The 20,138-nt window shown below is 41.1% G+C and overlaps 1 protein-coding gene across 5 annotated transcripts in view; it reads left to right on the top strand.

The window, feature by feature from the left end:
• Positions 1-20,138, top strand: part of SPATA13 (spermatogenesis associated 13) — a 73,033-nt gene that overhangs the window by 27,548 nt on the left and 25,347 nt on the right. For 2 of the 5 annotated variants that reach the window (XM_039718563.1, XM_039718562.1), the window contains exons 2-4: positions 797-2,593; positions 15,552-15,914; positions 19,191-19,335. In XM_039718563.1, coding sequence (XP_039574497.1) covers positions 956-2,593; positions 15,552-15,914; positions 19,191-19,335 — 2,146 coding nt within the window. In that variant the 5' untranslated portion in view covers positions 797-955. Of the gene's footprint in view, positions 1-796; positions 2,594-13,360; positions 13,495-15,551; positions 15,915-19,190; positions 19,336-20,138 lie in introns of those variants that run through there. The other 3 variants (XM_039718564.1, XM_039718567.1, XM_039718565.1) reach the window with 3 other exon arrangements.

A 20,138-nucleotide genomic window follows, 5' to 3' on the forward strand; every position in this document is an offset into this window, starting at 1 on the left:
GCCGGTGGTCCCCCCACAGCTTTCCCAGGCACTGGAGTGTGACCTGGTCTGCTGGATCTCCCATGCTCAGCTGAGGAGGAGATCCTTTACAGCATGTCCCAAACTCTCTAGTCACTTTCAGATTTAACTTTTCATTTTGTTGTCACCATAGGTAGCTTAGGGTGGCTTCTGGATGTATGCTTTTAATTCTTGTTTTCTTTTGTAGGGAAAAAGACTTTGCTGTGCACTTAATGTAATTTCTTAGAATTTTATGTACCAGGGGACAGACAAGTCAGTCAAGTGTCACACAGCCTTCCAACAGAAGCAAGTCTAGGAAAAATTATGCCTGTTTTCCTCTTCCTCGCCTCCTGTTTGAGAGTTAGGTGTCCCTTGATGAACGTGTTTTAGATAAAGACCTCCTATGTGTCTTGGCACTCAGTGCTGAGCACATGAGGAGCAAGACTGGATTGGTATTACTGGGAATTTCTTTCTCTTATGTGCATATGAGGATTGTATTTACTATTGTACTATTGTAAGGTAGGTGTGTTAGTCATACTGAATTTATTAGCTGATTAGCATTGGAGAAACAAGTACATATTGAAACTATTCTGGTCTCTTATATTGCTGACAAATGCAATTATACTTTGAGAGAGTGACAGATGCCTTCTCTGCACCCCTGCAACACACCTTTGTTCACCACAGAAGAACTCCTTCATTTTGCGTGTGTCTTTATTTCCTAAAATGTAGCTGAAACTTCTTTCGGTAGGGGACTTTGTAAGAAAATTTTTTAATGTTGGCTTTTGTTTTCTTGATGCAGGCAGCGCCACCTGAGGAGCTCAGCTCACCCAGTCGATGTGAGGGCAAGGCAAACCAAGGTGCAGCAGATGAAGGGGAGGCAGCAAGGTCAGCTGGTGGAGACAGCAGTGTTGGTTTGAGCTGCCCCAGCCTCCATCTCCATGCCTACAGCATCGAGAGCATGACAACATTTCCAAATGGCTGTGGAAATGGCACCACCGTTACTTGTATAGTTATGGATAATAAAGAGCTCCAAAACCAGACTACCTGTGCCAGTCATAATGGGGGACACAGCACCAGCAACAGTCTTGAGGAGGAATTTCAAGAGGACAAGCTCAGCCCTTCCAAAATCATGCGCTTTTTCACCACCCCTCGGAAACGAGCTAATTCCAGCTCTGACAGGCCTCGTTCTCTGGTTTTGATGGGCAGCTCATCCTCCTGGAATGCCTTTTCTTCTATCAGAAAGATGGGATCTTTCAAGAAGTTGAAATCTTCAGTTCAGCAAGGAACTCAAACAAGAGAATGCTCAGATATTGTAAACGACAACAGCATAGGCAAACATGGTTCAAATGGAGCAGTGGTGCAAGTTCAGACTAACAGGTATTCCTACTCGGGGCCTCTACATGATTTCCAGAATGCAGTGGATGGTTTGGCTTCTGACTGCTCTGATGTGGAGGAGAGTGATGAGTCCTTCCTGAGGAACACTCATCGCTCACGCAGCATCAGGCGGGCTTATGGTGCTGGCCGCATAAACTTGTTAGACACAGATAAAGTTCAGAGTCGCCACAACTGTGTTAGGCCAACATCACCTGTCATTGCAGAGCCAAAGATCTGTGAAATTTTGGTGAAAGACTCCGAAAACAACAGGATCATTTATTGGAGAAGCAAAAGTTCAGATAATTTGAACTTTCTGAAGAAAAGCTCATTCAAACGGAAGTCCACCTCAAACCTTGCTGATCTGAAGGTTGCAAATGAAAAACAGATACCAGCAAGGACTGTGAGTGTTCCTTCTGCTGACTCTGACAAAAGTGGTGGAAACCCTGAGAGGCGATCCAAGCGATGGAGGAGCCCTATCAGAGCAAAGGATTTTGACCGAGTTTTGAAACTTGTCAGTAACGTTACAGATGTTGCAAGGAAGAAGGATGGCCCCAAGAACATGGCTCCTTCTTCCAGTGAGCTGTCCCAGAGAACAAGGTCAAACAGCAGGCTACACGATGACTACTCCCGCAGGGTTTCCAGCAGCACGGATCATGGCAGGAAGAGATGCACTTCCTCAGTATCCAGTCCAGACTCTTCCTTGCCAGGAACACCTTACCTGCAAAGCCCTGTGATTGCTCAGGATAAAAGGGCTGAAATGAATGTAGCAGTCACTGAGGATAAAAGCCCCCGGACATCATCAGGTATCCCAGACTCTGATAGCTTTTCACCTACTCTGGACGACCTTAGTCCATTTCCCAATGAAGTCTTTTATTCGGACTCAGATGAACCAAAACCTACTCAGCAGTGTACAGATGAAGCTGAAAATATTCACATTCCGGTCAGGCCAACTACTCCAAAGCCTCAAAGTCCCACTGCAGGGAAGGTCAAGTGCAGTATGAATTTCCAGTGTCCAAACCATCACAGCACGTTGTCACTGAGCTCATCAGAGAGCGAGGAGAGAGCTGAGGTGCCAGGGCTGAAGCTGGGCAGGAATCCTGTTTGCTTCCAGGACTCAGTGCAAACTGTGTATTATGATGATGGAAATGAAGACAGTGGCATAAGCAGCCACTCTCAGCTAAGCCTCAATTTAGCCTCTGGTACTGAAGAGAAAAAGGAAGAGGTAAGAAAGAAAGCAAAATTCTTCAGAAGCGATGTGTATTCCCTATTGGGTTTTGTCTTTATTAATGCAAAACAATGCAAAGTAATGGCTGCTGCAGCTTGTTATTGCTAAAATATGCTGACAGCAATTATTTCCTTTAAATATTCTCTTTGGATGCTAATGTACAATTATTTTTTCTTTGCACATTAATATCAAAGTAAGTTTTGGCAGCAAAGGTATTGTGTATGTTTTCAAGGGCAGTTCATTGCACTGAAGATACACCACCTTGTCATGTGTCCTTGTCAGACATTACCAGCCTGAGTAGGGTCTGGCTGTGTTTCCTTCACAACTGAAAGGTCTTTTTAACTTTAAAGAGTCCGTGTATTCTGAAGTAGTGTTGACTTACTGTAAAACACTTTGCTTGTGGAAACTTTGCAGAACATGGTAATATTTGTAGAGCAGTGTGGCGTGAAAGACACAGTACAGAGGTTTAAGCATTCAGTTATATCCAATGTTTTCCCTGTGCAGTGATGACCATACTGAGGGTAAACTGCTTGCTTATTCTTTTGCTTGGCAACTGCAGACAGCAGTACTTTAGACACTGGGCTGAGTGTTTGCTACTGTTGTTTTGGTGAAGACACAGTTGTTCTCACTGCACCTGATGAGTGATTTCATACTCTGAGTGAATGGGTAGATTGATATATTGCAGCACCTCTGAGGTAAATTCACATGATAGCACTGTGCCCCCACCTAAAATACGGTGTGAGTTGGCACCAGAAAAGTTGCAATGATTTGGCGATCTTGGTAAAGAGCTGTCAGACATACCCTGCACCTGTCTCAGCCCCAGCTCACTGTGGCAAATACCCATCTGGATCTGTATAAATATGCAAGTCATTCACAGAATAAAGCTGACATATCTTTTAAGCCACCTCAGTTTGACTAAAGTGTCTTAGGTATGAGATAGGCAAGGCAATGCCGCAGCTGCACAAGCTTCAGCTTTTCATGCTGTGATGTTTTAAAATGTTTGTGAAGCTGTCCTAATTTTAAAGGCTTGGCACAGTTTTTGCAAACTAACTGTAAATTGTTACAGAGCTTATTGTCCTTCTGCTGGAGAAAAGCAATTTTGTTTACTGTTGTGTTTGCAGCAATGGTAAGATTGAAAAAATAAACTCAGTGTGTATAAATGTCTGGGCTCAGAAGGTTATTCCTCTTCTGGAGCCATAGAATTGCTCCAGCCATCCATATTTTCCAAAACTCTCACTCACATGCAAGGAGAAGCTTTCACACTGCCAGAAGAGGCGAGAGCCCTAGTGTGGATAGATGCCAATTGTATTTCTCAGGAGTAAAATGGGAGGTGGAATTAATGCTACTCATCTACCATCTAGTGGTGAGCTGCCATCATGACCCAGAAGAAATTAATCTGGTCCTTCCCCTTAGTTCCCAACAAACCAGTACAGTTTTTACATGAATATGTGTACATTGGGTGGATAAAAGTTACTGCAGTTTTTAGTTTTAACACCACATTCTGTTATTATCTAACATGCAATTTAAGCTTTCTCTTTATATTATAACATTTTTAGGGTAATTGTGAGTGTCCTTTAGTGCTTGCTTCAGTTGTCTAAAATACAGAGTGTGCACTGATGGCTGCTCTGGGTTTGTGTAATGGGCAGGCAGACAATATGGGATGGATCCCAGGAAAAGATGGAGGAAGTGGTGGCCAGGGAACAGGCCCCTCGGTTGTAAGCCCTCGCTCTGCTGTGAGCAGTGCCTGGTGCCCCTGTGCTTTGTAAAAGCAGCTGTGGCATAGCTGCATCCAGGCAGATCTCTCTTCTGATGTCAAAACCCAAAATTTTTGAAGGTGTAGCTGTGGGTTAGAAACAGGAGCTATGCAGGACAGGATCTGCTTTTATTTAACTATGCAAGGGATATAAAGTCTGTTGTTTATTTTTCCATGCCTGCTTCTCCTCTCATATACAACCCTAAAACTGTGGCACTCAGAGTGACTGCAAAATAGGTAGAGTGGTATGGTTTCTTCCCACTGTTTCTTTGGGGGATTTAATTTCCTGCTTTACAGCATGCTTCCCTCAGCATGGAGCTAGCTTGGCACCAAAGATACTTATGCCACGTTATTTTTTAATTGGAGTTTATTCAGCCTGTAGGCACTTTTATGAATGCCACATACTCACACAATGAGGTCACTGGGGTTTGAACTTTTGACTACAATTCATTTTTACCTTACACCTCCGCATTACAGAACTGTACCTGCCCAGCAAGTTGTTCTGTGATGGCTGAGTGCTTAGTTTGGTCTCAACAATCATTTGAGATGTAGTGTGGAGCCATGGACATCACACATTTTCAAAATTTTGTCTGAACCTTAAATACACTGTGTTGATGGACAACTCTGCACTGTTTCCATGTTTCATGGATCTGCCTTTCTGTCCACATTTCATGTATAACCCAGTACGTATTCCTGTACAGCCACTAAACCTTGAAGACCTATTTCAGTACAAAGCTTAGAAGGTCCTAACCAGTCAGGCTCAAATAGGTTCTCTTTTCAGGACTGGCTGCTGTAGCTGGAAGCAAGTATAGTTTATTTCCTTACTCACTCATCTAGTAGATTAGTCAGCAAATGAAATCTGTGGAATTTGGGCCATCTCTATATTTTCCCAAATATGGAAACTAAATATTTCTACCTTGTGTTTCTGCCCCCCTGTAAAGCTGATTTTGCAGTATTCTTGCAAGATCATCTTATTTGTTCATCAGAATTGATGATTTGGTTTTTTGTTTGTTTGTTTTGTTTTTTGGGGTTTTTTTGTGTTTTTCCTTTATGTGATCGAGTCCTGAGATGCTGTCACTTCACTCTTTTGGTCTCACCAAAATGCAAGATTTGGACTGGAGCAGGGGAGATGTCTTGGGTTTTGGTCCTGATAGAGGTTGTTTCCCAGGGAAGAGCTAATTGAGTGGATCTGTGCCTCAGCACTTCTGAAGCTACAGAGGTGTGAGTCACCAAAGCTCACCTGTGACATCCCGTGCTTTGCCACTGTCTCCTTCATGCTACTGTCATTTATATTCAATATGTTGATTTTAAATAGCGTGAAGAGATTTAGTACAAGCTTGTACTTGTTTGGAGAGTTTCACATGGTCTTTGCTTTCATGAAGGGAAGAGCCCCATGTCACTGGAATAATGAAAATTCAGTCTGTTTTGGACTGGCATGTGCCAGCAACTAAGGCTGACTGAACAAAACACTGTTCTGCATTTGTTACAAAAAAGTAAAAGTAAAGTTACTTGACATTTCACCTAGTCCTTCACAGACTCTTAGATCATGTGGTATTTAGGTTGCCTTGCTGGCATCTGGCTTCACAGTACACCAGACTTTTTATTACTTGAGTACTTTATCTGCATGACCATAAGTACATGATAAATTACAGTGAAGAGGTAACTCTGCTGTAATTATGATTGAGTCACAGTTTATTTGCAGACAATATTTTAAATGTTCTAAGACCTGTCTGTCAACTCATTTATGTTCATGCCATATAAAAGTCACTGGTCCCAGCTAGTCCATATCATAAAGCGCTCAGTTGTTGGCAGAGTTGAGCTGGTTTGTCCTGGACAGATCTCTGGGCTCTGAATATTGAGCACACAAGGCTTAACTTGAAGGACAGCTTGTAAAGATGAAGAGGACGAGGACCTTTACGGATGGGATACAGAGGACTCAGATATGTCCTCTCTGTTTGTCCTCACTATTTTTAGCTTCAAAAAGTGGCCTCATAGTGAAGGACCAAAAGGTGGTAGCTGGATGTGGTCATGTTCAATGCCTGCAAGGAGCAAGCAGCAGCCAGGATCTGGGGGTGATCATCTCTAGTACATGCCTCAAATTCCTGAGTGCTGTGTGGCTGGGCATGAGCACACCTTCTGGGAGCTAGCTGCTTTCAGCTCTCTGAACTCTTCCTTTTGGATTTATTCACCTCTGGTTCATCCACATGCAATTTAGAGTGTAGCTTAATCAACCTAACATGTATAACTGTAAATATTATAAACTGTGAAGGAAAATTAGGTGAAGTAGTGGGATGAATTTCTTAAACTGGGTTTACTCCTAAGGGACTTGTAATTTGGAGTGTGATTGGTCTTGCTGATAACAGGGCCTGGGGACAGAGCAGCAGAACCACGACACAGGCTCTGAGCAGCATCTTTCAGAAAACTGAGGTTTCAGTTAGACCAAACAACATTGGATTTGCACTAAACTCTGGGCTGCTCTGCACAAGTCAGGATGCATTCACACAATGTCCCCATAGTCACTCAGTGAGTGACTTCCAGATGCGTTTGCCCAGAGCTAGACTGAAAACCACTGCTCATTGCTACAAACCTAGATTGCAGAATCCATTGCTGCAAGAAGGCAGCAGGGAGCCCTCAAATGACAGGAATAGCTTCCTATTGCAGCAAAAATACTTTCAACTCTCAGCAGCAGAGCTGTCATCCATTTGGTGCAGCCCATAATCATTTGTTGCTGTATCTGCTAGAAAGAAGAAGAAGAAGAAGCAGAAGAAGGAGGCAGTCGTGACAGTAATCTGAATTCTGGATTGGGTTGAATTTTAGACCAAGTAACTCTGCACTTATTAATAAAATTGCCCATTCCTGAAAACTGTAGGATAATATAGGAGTTACTGTCATCCCCTCAGAAATGTTTTGGATGGTGACAGGGAGTGCTCAGATGGACTTCACTGCAGTTAGCCTGGGGCAAGCTGCACCCTTTTTTCATTGCATTTGTGCACCTCTGCCTTTCCAGAGCGTCTCATATTTGACTCCGCTGTAGGTGTCCAGTGGCACCTCGGTAATACCCAGGTGTTGCTCACCCTGGGATCAGGAGTGCCCCAGAAAGTGGAACAGCACTGTGCCCATGTGATTTGGTTTCTTACATCAAGTGCAGTGTTGAGTTTGTGGCACTGAGAATCCATCTCAATGCTGGGTGGCAGAGATTTCCAAAGTGAGCAGAGGCAGCTGCAGAGTTTCCCCTGAGGCACCTGCATTTTCCCTGTTCGACATCTGGAGGCTGCCCTGTTGCTTGTGGTGCCAGGATGCTGTGGCAGGCTGGGAGACCAGCGAGTGCTGGGGGAAAGCAAGTGAAGCAGCCTTGCCCCCACCCCATTCTCTGGGAAGTAGCAGTTGGCAGAGTTGCCCAAGGCAGCTCCACCCCTCAGTGGCTGGGGTTTGTGCCTGCTGCTGGGACTTGGGCAGGGATATGAGGCTTTGTTCTGGAAGGGTGGAGAGAGTGAGGAAGCAGAGGACCTCATTTTGGACAGACCCTGAAGAGAGGCAGAGGCTTATGGCTTTTTATGTTTTGCTTAACATGAAGTTCCACTTCCAGCCTGTGGTTATCATCTGGCATTTGAAACCTGCCAGTGGGTATTACAAAGATAGCCTGAAAAAAAGAAAAAAAGTCCCTCATAAAGGGATTTTTTTTTTTAGACCTGTTACTTGTTCTGGGGTGTTCTGAGTCAATTCAGAAAATACTTAGGGATTTATTTAGGGTTGATTAATATCTATACAACTAAAAGAAACAGAGAATATGAATACTCCTTCACTATGCACTGCATGTTTGCAGTTCCAGTTCAGATTCTGAAGGAAAGAAGGGACAGTATAAGACCATCATCCAGCCATCCCCAAGTATCAAGTCACCAAAAAACTAGAGGAAACCATTTTCTGGTTTTAGCACATTTGCATTTTTATATGAGTGATAAGATTATTTCTGCAAAGGAAGTACATTTCCCTGCAAACTCCTCCCCTCTGTCATTCGGATATATGTTAGTTGTTTTGGATTTGGAAATGAATTGGAGAAGAGGAAGAAGGAAATCCTTGAGGCTGAGGAACAGATTTGAGAATCATGAGATCCGCTTGTCATTTCCAGTGCTGCCCTATGCTTCTACATTACTTAAGTGCTTTGTGTCTGTTCCTTATCTGTGAAGCATGGATATTACCAAGGTGAACTCGCTAATCTTGGTGAGGCGTATTGCTGAGAGGGAAAGCTTTATGCTTTATCATTGATTGCGGTAAGCTGGCTTTCAAGGATCAGGTTAAATGAAGCAAACCTGCATTAAAAGGCCTTAGAAAATAGATGGCTAAATTTTCTTTGTATCTATATAGCCTGATCTCTTAATGTGGTTTTATAGGTGTATTTGTTAGTTAGAACACCACAATTGCTTTGGTTTCCACAGATCCCAAGCAGAAAATTATATAAAATTTTTACCAATTTTTAAAACTTCTAAAATTAGTGTTTCACCACAGCACTTTGTGTTGCTAATGGGGTTTTCTTTTGCTATGTCACAGGGCACAGTAATATAATTTTTCTTTACTAAAATGCATAATATTTCCTGCATCTATTCTGTGAGCTTATACTGGTGTGGTGCAGTGCTATTCCTTTAGGGAGTCCCCTCAGAAGCAGCACTTTGCACATTTTTCAACTGTGGCTCCACACAATTTTTTTTTTTTTTTTTGCAGGGGGAGGAAGGGGAAAAGAAAAGAGAGGTTATCCTCCAAGCAGCTGAAACTTCTGTAAATGTTGGCCATGGTTGTATTGCATTGATTGCTTCTGCTTTGCTTGTGTATCTAAGTGTAATTTAAGCAGGTTTTTTTGCAGTTGTTTCATAGATGGTATTTTACTGTCTTGCAGACCACTGGTATAATTGCCCTTGGTATTCTAGGGATAGATAATCAGTGCATTCATGTAGGGTCTTCTCAAAGGATAATTAAAAAGGAAAGATGTTGGTGGCAGAGGAGGCAGAGGGATGTAAAGAAAAAGAATGCTGTGCAATTTGCATTTAATTACAAAGGAATAGATGGATATTTTCTTGAATTGGACAGGTTTAATAATTCTTGTTTGTTTGTGGTTGAAGATGCAATTACTGAAAGTGTGCTTTCTTTTGCAGTAAAAGCAGTCATTTCCACAGTAGCTATTGCTGTGGTGTCACTGTTGGAAATTGTTACTGTTGGATCAATAGGGAATCTCTGGGCTGTCTTAACACTTTAGAATCTTTTTATAAAATCTAGAAAGAAAGAAAGAAATTTGCTCTGGAACGCTTTATTTATCCAGAGTTTCATAATCTCTGTATCTGTTGCAACAGTTTGCAAAAAACCCAAAGTATTGACCATGTCCATGAAACATAAAACAAGCTTTGAACCTCATTTAGTGTTGGTGATAAATGAACTGCAATTAATGCTCTTCCAATGGCTCTTTATCAACAAGAAAAAGTGCAGCAGTTACTTTTTATCGTGTACCTAGGTGGAGACATGTCCAGACTTTTACTCTGTTAGGTCAAGGTGGTAAAATAATTTATAGCTGCTAGGTCACAATCCCATGACCCTTTTTATGTTTGGTGGCTTGTATAAACTGAAAAGCCACTTCTAATGTTACTGCTGAGTTCCTAAGATTTGGCAGTTACTGTCTTATACAGAAGTAATAGCTGTTTAATAGTCACCAATTATAATATGTTATATAGCTGTCATTTGTAGTGCAAGAAATTTGTACATTATTATATAGACCCCTAAATATATGCAGAAATGTATTTTCTTGATCAAAATACAAAGATACATCACCTAGCACAAGTATTTTGATAGTTTCAAGCCTTGTCGTTTGCAGAAGAGCATGACTGATTATCTATCAAAACTTTTCACTGAGAAGATGTGGTAATTGTGTTCTGAAACTTCTCAGCCTGTTCAGGTTTTCTTCTTAACTTATTCTCAGTAACAATTATCATCTGTTTAATTTATCACACCTTTTAATAAATTGCATTTGGAAATTAATGTGCATTTTTGTAAAGACATTATTAGATTATGATTATCTGTTTTCTCTGTGTTAGTAAAAGTAGTTAGCAAAATTACATTTCACCAGGCAGCTCAAATATACAGAGATAACAGAACAGAAGTATTGTAACTTATTGTGTAGCTAAGGAAAACAAACAACCTCCTGCCCCCTCCCAAAAAAAAAAACCAAAAAAAAAAAACTAAGGAAAACAAACACCCTCCCGCCCCCCTCCCCAAAAAAAAAACAAAAAAACCCCAGAAGCATAGTCAGGATGCTCTTTTCCATGGGGAAGAGGAATGCTGGGCGTCCTTGTCCAAGAGGCACCTACTTATGGCTTCCCTGTGGCTTCCCAAAAGATTACCAGGTAGGGAAAACTTTTCAGTACGGAAGTGTCCCCTTATACCTTTGTAGTTGTCTCTATGTGCATGTTATGGAACATCATTGCATTTGGAACTTAAAGGTTAAATTTTGAAAATCCAAATAGGTAACAGTAGGGGTTGAAATGCAGATTAATGGTCAGGGAGCCTTAGCAATGTACACAGTCATCGAGACCTTTATAAACTGGGGATTTTAATTAGGGGGTTTATTGGCTAAACACATTGACAAAAAAAAAAAATCATTCAGAACTTGTTTTTCCTTTGCTATCATGGTGTCAGCCCTCAAAAGTGTCCCAACAGCAGGAAGCTGACCAGCAGAAGTTTCTGTTGGGTGAGACTTGTAGTTTGGGCTTTCTCTGTAGCAGAGAATGGGGTCAGGTATAGGGGATGAAGGATTATTCGTGGTTGATGTAACTGCACCAGTCCTGCCATGCAATTTCAGGTACTGGCAATTTCTTTGCCATATCACTGGTAAAAATTGCATCCACATAAGCAACATTTTATCAGTACTGTACAATTCAGATCTTGTGCTCATGGGGCAGCACTTCCTCTGAGATCAGTTCTGAGTGCTGAATTTATCAAAAGTACACAATGGTCTGTCTGAGTAATAGTTGGGGAACCAGGCTCTAAAGACTAAGGTAAGATTTCAGTGATTAAACACCTGATGCTGATGTTGCTTACCTTGGTTATTAATGAGTACAGGGAATGCCAATAGCAGTCATGTGCCATTAAATGGAACAGGGTTGTACCAGTGCCAAGTTGAGATCATGATTGAGTCCTTGTAGTTGCTGTAGCTGGATTGGGAAATCAGTCTGGGCGCAGGCACGGGAGGGGTTCAGTCTGGCTGGGCACAGACTCTGTGGTGTCATTGTTCCCTGGGAGCAGCCTGGGAGAGCTCGCTCTGTAGCCTGTTGGGGGTGGCCAGGGGGTCCTGGGAAACACGGCATGAACAGCACACCTGGAGTGAGCCCAACTAAAAATAGCTCTCAAGTGAAGTGAGGGGCAGCTATCAAGGACAGCTGCACACAGCTGGAAAACGCCTTGCGAAGGCTGCACATTTCTGGAGCAGGAGATAGGGACCAGGCAGGGTTGTCCACAGCTCTGGGGAACATGACTGTAGCTCCACCTAAACTACCTGCAGTCCAGCTTGACACCGGGTTCCTGTCTGTAGGGCTGCCTGGCTGGTCACTCAGTGGGCTTGGCTGATGCTCTTGTTTAGGGGCTCAACTTGATTCCTGAAACATAAAAGACCCTGCACTGCGGGAGATGTCCTGACAGGCTTCCCTTTGTCCCCAGGGGCTGCTTCTGGATGGCCCAAGCCTCCCATAGGTCCTGTGCCATACTTGCCTAATGCATGGCACGTGGAGATATCTTCGAGTTCTTTGGACATTTGGAATGGCCCTGGGTGCTTATGTTTAGGCCACAAAATTTCATCCTAGATTTCTCCTGGCTCTGATGACAGCTTTATTATCTAGTTAAGGTACAGACAGCTCCATTGCAGAACTGAAATTTAAATGCAGGAATCGGCAGCTAAGAGTGACATATTGAAAGGGAACAATAGCAAATACAAGTGTAACCTGGATTGAAGTAAATGTTCATTTAAAATGGTTGTGTTTGTAGATATAGTGCTGTCAGGAATAAGGAAAGCAGTTGAAATACAATGATTTTACTAGTTTGCTGTTGTAGAAATTTCATTATCCACATAAAATTAATTAATTTGCATCAGCACAAATAAGCAGAGTTGTTTGCATTTGGGGTCTCAGAAGAAACCTAACTGAGGATACAGCCTAGAAGGCAAGATTAATAACCGTAATTGCTAGTATTGGTGAGCCTGTGCTGTTGCTAGACTAGCAGATATGAATTTCAGAAAATCCAATGTGGATTAACCTTAGACCTTAACTTCTCAGAAATCTCAAAATGCCTTGAAATTTTTGACCCACACTTAAAATGCATGAGCCAGTGCATAAGATTTTGATTTTCATCCTATGTAAAGTGCCATGTGTATCTCTAGACATCTGTAGATGTTCCCAGTAATAATTGCACAACTTCAACCTGCTTTCACTTGTAAAAGATTTATTAGGAGAAGGTAATTTGAGGTCAGCAGTGGTGCACCAGTATAAAGCCAGTCACAGGTGGAGTACAATTGTTTCCTCAGAATTTTTTCCTTGATGTCAAGAATCACACTTATGCTTAAGTGACTGCAGTACTGGAGCCCATGAGTTGTGTACTGGATATTTTTATTCCTGCTAGTAAGTGGTCACTTGATCACGTCCTGCTTGAGCAGGCCACTTAGAGGAATGTGAGTTTATCAGCCCGGTTTCCCCTGGTTTTTGCAGAGACAGGATAATGTTTTCTCTTTTGGTATTATTCAGTGCAGTTTATAGATGTAAGACTAAAAGCACATGTCCTTCAGCATTATTTGTTGTACAGCAGAGATTAATCTGGCTGTCATTTGGATCACTACTGAAGGTGGAGTCCTGCAGAATGCAAGCAGTCCTCTGCAAATGTTATTGCTCAAGATAAGGGTGTAAGCAGCAGATTATGAGATGACGTGTGACGTGTCCTTCCCTCAGTCTAAAAGTACAGGATCATGGTATGAACTTTGCCTGACTGGTTATGCAGAGAGTGTGCTCACATTTGTAGCTCTTATGGACGAGACTTTGCGAAACAAAAGCATAAAATGACTCTCATGAGCTCCTTTCTCAGTCACTGCATATGTGGAGACCCTTTACCTGTGTCTGATTCTGAGGTAAGAACCTTATTTAACCTGTGACTTTGCTGCAGACTTGGAGGGGCTGTGCTTAAGGGACAGCTTTGCTGAAGCTGTGTTAATGCACCAGCCGGGCAGTGACTCTCTGCTTCATTAAATGTACTCTTAAAACTGATCCTGAACAAATCTGTAGAGAACCTGAACTTCTTGCTTGAGTGACAGATGTCATGCTATAGAAACCAAAAATTTTTAAAGTACTTTTTTTAGAATAAATTTCATACTATAAGTGAAATAATTGAATGTAGAGCAATGTGTGATGTTGATTTTTTTCCATAATTGCAGTAATCATGTTAAAATATTGACTGTTTAGTAAGTCTGCATACTGGCTGAAGTGCTTTCATACCATAGAATTAAACTGTCTTTCAAACAAAAAGCAACATCTGCCCACTGTATCATGAGGCTTAAAAAAGACTCATTGGATTTGTAGGGGCTGGCTGAAAATGACAGGTGGACAAGAAGGTGACAGAAGAAGATAAATCCTCTGGCACAGACATCATTGCAAAAGGCTGCTTCTGGGCTGCATGTTTGCTTTGGTTATGCAATATCTGGAATGCCTTCATCTGGTCTGGAACAGATGAAGAAAATATAGTTAGAGAGAGACAAAATTATGCTCTTCTTTTTTGGAATACTTACTAGCTTTCTCTCTCTTTTTTTTTTTTTTTTTTTTTTATGAAGGAGCGGGGAATTTTGGAATACTTACTAGCTTTCTCTCTTTTTTTTTTTTTTATTTTTATGAAGGAGCTGGGAAAAGCCAAGAAACACCAAGAACTCAGAAATTTGAGGGAAAAGTGAACATAAATTTTTGTGTGCAGATTTTTTTCCTGAAAAATTACAAGGGTTTTGCTAGAAAAAAATTACAACAGTGTTACTTCAAATGCATTGAAGTGCTTAAAAATGTTCCCTCTACCAAGTATTTCAGCTGAGATTATTTTATTTCTAAACTTGCAATACCACTGCAGTTGTGATACTTAAAGGCATTCACCTCTGTGAGCCAGGTGTGCTGTTATATAGGAAAAATATGCTCATTTTCCAAGCTTCCTATCTAAGCCCATCATTTTTTCCTCTGTTTGTGCTATAATATATCTCCAAAATAATCTGCATGACTTGAACCTCCCAGAGCATATGGGAATTGAGCTTCTCCCTTCCAAACTGGACTAGCTTGCTCACCTAATTCACTCCTGGCTGCAGAATCTCTAGATCTGACCAATGGGCATTGTGGGAGTGAGTGGTAGGAGGGAATGTGACTGCCCAGTCTGGTATCATCTTACAGTTACATGGATCTGTAAGTGATCAAAATGCACCCTTGCTGTTTGTTTTCATCACTAAACAGAGGTGAAACAGAAATATCATAGAATGGGTTGGCTTGGAAGGGACTTTAAAGATCATCCACTTCGAGCTCAGCAGCTGTGGACAGGGACACCTTTCACTAGACCAGGTTGCCCAGAGCCCCATCCAGCCTGGCCTTGGACAATACCAGGGTTGAAGCATGCACAGCTTCTCTGGGCAACCTGTTCTGGTGCCTCACCACCTCAAGGTCAAGAAAATCTTCATAATATGCAATCTAAACCCACCTTCTTTCAGTTTAAAATTGCTTCCCCATGTCCTATTGCTACAAGCCTTGGTAAAAAGTCCAAAAACACAGTTGAGTTATTTTTACTGGTGTTACCTGTAATATCCAACTTGTGCATAGAAAAAAGTCCTCTGAGCACAGAGTATCTTTCTGAGATACTATTCCATAGTTCACTGTTTGTGATAGGACCTACCTGTACTGCTGGGGTAATAGGTGAATTTTTAGTGTTATTAGTCTGGTTTGCCAAAGAGATACTGATTGTTGGGTGTTTACCTTACTCACCACAAGCACCATGATGTCTCTGCTTTGCAAAGTTATCTCTTCCTGAATTGTCAATTGCATTTGTTGTATTTATGGTAACTCCTTCTGTTTAGACATGATAAGTTGATCTGCCATATGACAAACTCACAAATTATTAGCTGTCAGAAAATTCTGTGGCTTATTTGACTTGTTCACATTTAAAAAGGTTGTTTCTGATGACCACTGGAAGAAGTCCACATCCCAGGATGAAGAAAAGGCAGACTCACAAAAGGTCACACCCAGGAAGTGGGGCTCTGGAAAAAGATCCCGGCCCAGACCACTCTCAGACTATGGCCAAATGTCGATCCGAAGTTTCTCTATACCAGAAGATGCAGTTGCAGTGGACTCTCAGAACACAGACTGCACAGATGGAGAAAATCAGCCGGGACTGGCATCCGTTGGGTCTGTGATCCAAAGCCATACTGTAGGCTACCACAGAGGGAGAAAAAGAAGACCCATCTCCGTAATAGGTGGGGTCAATTTCTATGGAGACGATCAAGTAGAAGAGAGAGAAAATCTGCTGACACAAGTAAGATAAACAGATGTGCTCTGCAAACTGCAAAAGACCCTTTCGCTTCCTTGTCTCTATCTTCAGCCTAGAAAATAGAATGGATGCTTCCTTCTCTTCCTTCCCTTTTGTCAAGCTGACATCATGTACTTAGAATACTGCTTTCCTGGTCACTAATTACTTTGTCTTCTTGCTAAAAATACGGCGTGGAACAAAACTGATACTGACTTTGGGATAATCTTTTCTGTATTGTAAATTAATCTGATTTCTTTCTTGGCATGATCATTATGTCTTATTTTGGTCTATAAGGCTTATTTGTGTGTAAGACAGATGTGTGTTTAGTCTCCTTATGGAGGGCCTGAGGAACAGAATAGTACAATCAAACAGAATGATAACACATTATTTATTGGTCATTTCAAATCATCCAAAAGCAAGCCTGTTCAAAAGCTGTGGCTTTAAAAGTGGTGTTCAAAATCTTAATTACTTTTAAGTATCTTTGACATAGCAAAGATACTTAAAAGTAATTAAGAGAGTGCTTGAGAAAACTGGTAATAAATTGAGAAATTAATGAAAGGAAGAATTTAAGAAAACTGAATATGAATACAATGTCTGTCCATGTACTACTAAGTTGATCAGATGAAACAAAGGTAGAAAAGCTACAAGCAAGCCGTGTGTACTTGAGTAGTACCTATATTTGCCATCTCACTTGGCTTAAATAAAAGAGCGAGAAAGGTAATTTATTGATCAGATGAAACAAAGGTAGAAAATCTTGAGTAGTACCTATATTTGCCATCTCTCTTGGCTTAAATAAAAGAGCGAGAAAGGTAATTTTTACGTTTCTGAAAGGTGAAAATTGCTTCTTTCTCCCTGGAGATAGTGCTGAGCAAGTAGAGTGTGTAGAGGAACTTCCTGTTGTGTTGGTGGTCATGGCCCATCTTGCATTTGGTTGCAGAGCTTCATCTTTTGTAAGACTGCACTCATCAGGTATTTCCTACTTTCTCTGAAAGCTGGAGGACTTCTGCCTAAAGCAATTATCAGGCTGATAAAGCAAAAGAAAAAAGAATTAGTATTTGCATCCTCAAAAATTTTTATTTTGGTGGTTATTAATGAAATTTGAGTCCTGTTAGTGTTTCTCAAGCCACTTCATCTCCAGCTGGGAAGTTTACTGATAGTAAAGTGCTGAAACAATGGCAGAATTTACAGTTTCCTGTGAAAAACATTTGGTAACATGAACACTGTTATTGTGTATTACATATTTTTCTTTACAAGTCCCTGATGAAAAAATGCATCTTAATGCAAAACTCCAGCTGAAGCAAATGAACCTTTTACCCAGGCAAACACCTTTGTTTCAAATCATATGTAATTAGGATATTTTAAAATTAATTTTATCCCTTACCTTGGAAGGGGAAAAAAAGAGGAAGATTATTGTTGTAAATTCCAGGCCATTTCACTCAAGAATAATAGATGGATTTCAAGAGACAGTAAGTATGGAGAACTTGCTGTACTATGTAAGGGATTAAACACTCTCCAGGCCCTTCATTTAGTGCTGAAATCAGATTGCTCTCTTTTCTAACCTTGTTCACATCAGTTTAATAGTGAAGGAACATGCATCAAGGCAGTTGTTTGAGTAGACTCTTCCCATGCTCCACTGCTGCCATAAGAGCTTGTTGGAGTTAAGTTAACCACATTGCTGGATCACTGTGGTCAAGACCAAAACAATGAAGCATTCCTAACCTTATTAAACCAAATTATGGCCTTCCCAGGCCAATTTCCCAGGAGTGCCACACATCCATGTCTGTCTGGGGAAAGGATTTGGACTGAAGCCTTATAAGAAAATTTCAGTTGCCCAGAAATAAGTAGCTTTTTTTGCTTACTCAGCCAGTTACTTGCATGCACGAATTGCCATCACTTTTATTAGCTATTTGATACAACAAATCAGACTTTTTGTGGTGAAGGATCCTGGTTTAGCGATAAGGCACTTAGGAAATGAGGTTTAAAGTTGTAGATGAATCATATTCTGTACACATTGAGGTTTTTGGCAGTCATAATAAAAAGTAAACTTTTAGCTGGAATGTGAAAAAGGACTCATCAAGCAGGCATATATGCGCTAGAAGTATTTTATGTGGGGCTGTCAAAGACTGCTCTTCACGCTGGTAATTTTTTTTTAAAGCTTTGAAAACCCTTGGGAATATTTGGAAAGTACAAAGCTAATTCCTTTTCACTGTATTTTGTTTTGGTCTGACAGCTTAGGTGTGAGAAAACATTTTCAAACAATACTGTCATGGGTTTCGTAACAGAGTGTCAAGAGATAGTTCATTAAAAACCATCCCTGATGTTTCAGATTACTTGATAGAAGAACAGTAATAACTGAACAATAAGAGAAGGTCTAAAGATGAGTTTCTCTGAAGTTCATGTGCTGAAGTTCATGAAGCCTGGCTGTTTGATTTTGAATGCTTATGCAAGATCATTCAGCCTGGCTAATGTGGCATTGTTCAGGAACAATGTAAAATCAGACTCAATTTGCAAATAAAACAGGAGTAGGTTTTCCAATCTTAATTTTAGAAATGAATGATATATCCAAAGAAAATGGCTTTGAGATAACATTAATAATAAACTTAGTATTAGCTCTTTCTTACGAGACCCCTGGGAACTCAAAACAGAGCATCATTTAGACAATTATTATTGGCTTATTTTACTGACAAACAATACATTTAACTGATGAAAGCAGAAATCCACCGCCTCTGCAGAAAGCCTGTTCTAGTGTTTTACCATCCTCACCCTAGAAAGCCTTTTAATGAATCTAAATTGACCTTCCTTCAGTTGAAACCTATTCTCCCTTGTCCTCTCACTACATGCCATTGTAAAAAGTCCCCTTCCAGCTTTCCTGTAGACCCCCTTGAGTACTGAAAGGCCACAGTGAGGTCTCCCTGGAGCCTTGTCTTCTCCAGGCTGAAAAATCCCAGCTCTCTCAGCCCAGTCTTCATAGGAGAGGTGCTCCCACCTTCTGATTGTCTTCAAAAAAGCGTATTACAAGATGAAAATTACAGAGCATGTCTGACCACAACAGAAGGCTAGGGAGTTTTCAAAGCAACAAAGAACTGTAATGTAATAAAACTTGTTCTGTGATGCTGGTGGACATGGTATGCAGTGTTTAAGCAATGCCACTCAACATAGGAGATTTTACTGCCCATGTAATTACCTGGACTATCTGGAGAAACCTTACTTCATACCTGAGCTTTGCTCAGTTGGACTTGCCTGCAGCTTTACTAATACTGGATTTTCCTGTTTCCTTGGTAGCCTGTGGCACGGCCACCCGTTCCAGCACACAAGGTGCCCCCGTACAAGGCTGTTTCAGCCAGGTTCCGGCCACTCACCTTCTCACAAAGTACCCCCATCGGTCTGGACCGGGTGGGACGGAGGCGGCAGATGAGAACATCTAATGGTAAGATGAGTATTTTTGACTTTGTAAATCAGAAAGCCACGCTCCAGGCTAAGCAAGAATTATAATATACTATGGAGGACAAAGGAGTGCAAAGTAACTCAGTGACAAAGTAATACCCAGCTCTAAGTTGCTTTGTTTCGTGAGTTTCTTACTAGTAGCTGCTGTTCTCATGTAAAACTGTTTTTTTCACATCAACTCTCTGACATTACTGTGGTTTAATTGTTCTGTACCACTTACATGCCTGTATTCTCCACTCTCTTAGTCATATACTTGCCTAAAGTCAATAGATTATGAAGGAAGTAAGTTCTGATACGCATGAGTTCATACCTGAACCCTAGCCACACCACACGTGTATTTTTAATTTTTTGTTTGCCATGCATTCAGCTTTACTTAGATAGGCAAGCCTTAAATAAGTAAGTGGCTTGCTGGTGAGTGTAGTCCAACCAGAATTCTGTACATGAGGGACAAGTTCTTGGTAAAAATTGCCTTTTTTTGGAAGCGCTGTGCTTTAACAGGCTTGCTGATGTGTCCTGTGCCAGGTTAACACCATTTGTGTTCCTTCAGACAGTGGCAAGATTTGGAAATAAAAGCAAAATTCTCACTTTGTATCTTTCACTGTTCATAGTGAACAAAGCACTGTTGGGAACCTTCACCCTGAGCCTTCTTGATCAAGGCTTCCCATGACTGAAGCAGGAAACTTAACAAATAGCATTTTCAATGTTTATTAAAATTACGTGTATTTACAAGTCAGTACTTGGCTTCTGTGGTTCTTAGCTAAGTTTTAGCTGCAGTGATGTCCAAAT

Source organism: Passer montanus, unplaced genomic scaffold (assembly GCF_014805655.1).
Source record: "Passer montanus isolate IOZ18808 unplaced genomic scaffold, ASM1480565v1 scaffold4, whole genome shotgun sequence".
NCBI lineage: Eukaryota > Metazoa > Chordata > Aves > Passeriformes > Passeridae > Passer > Passer montanus.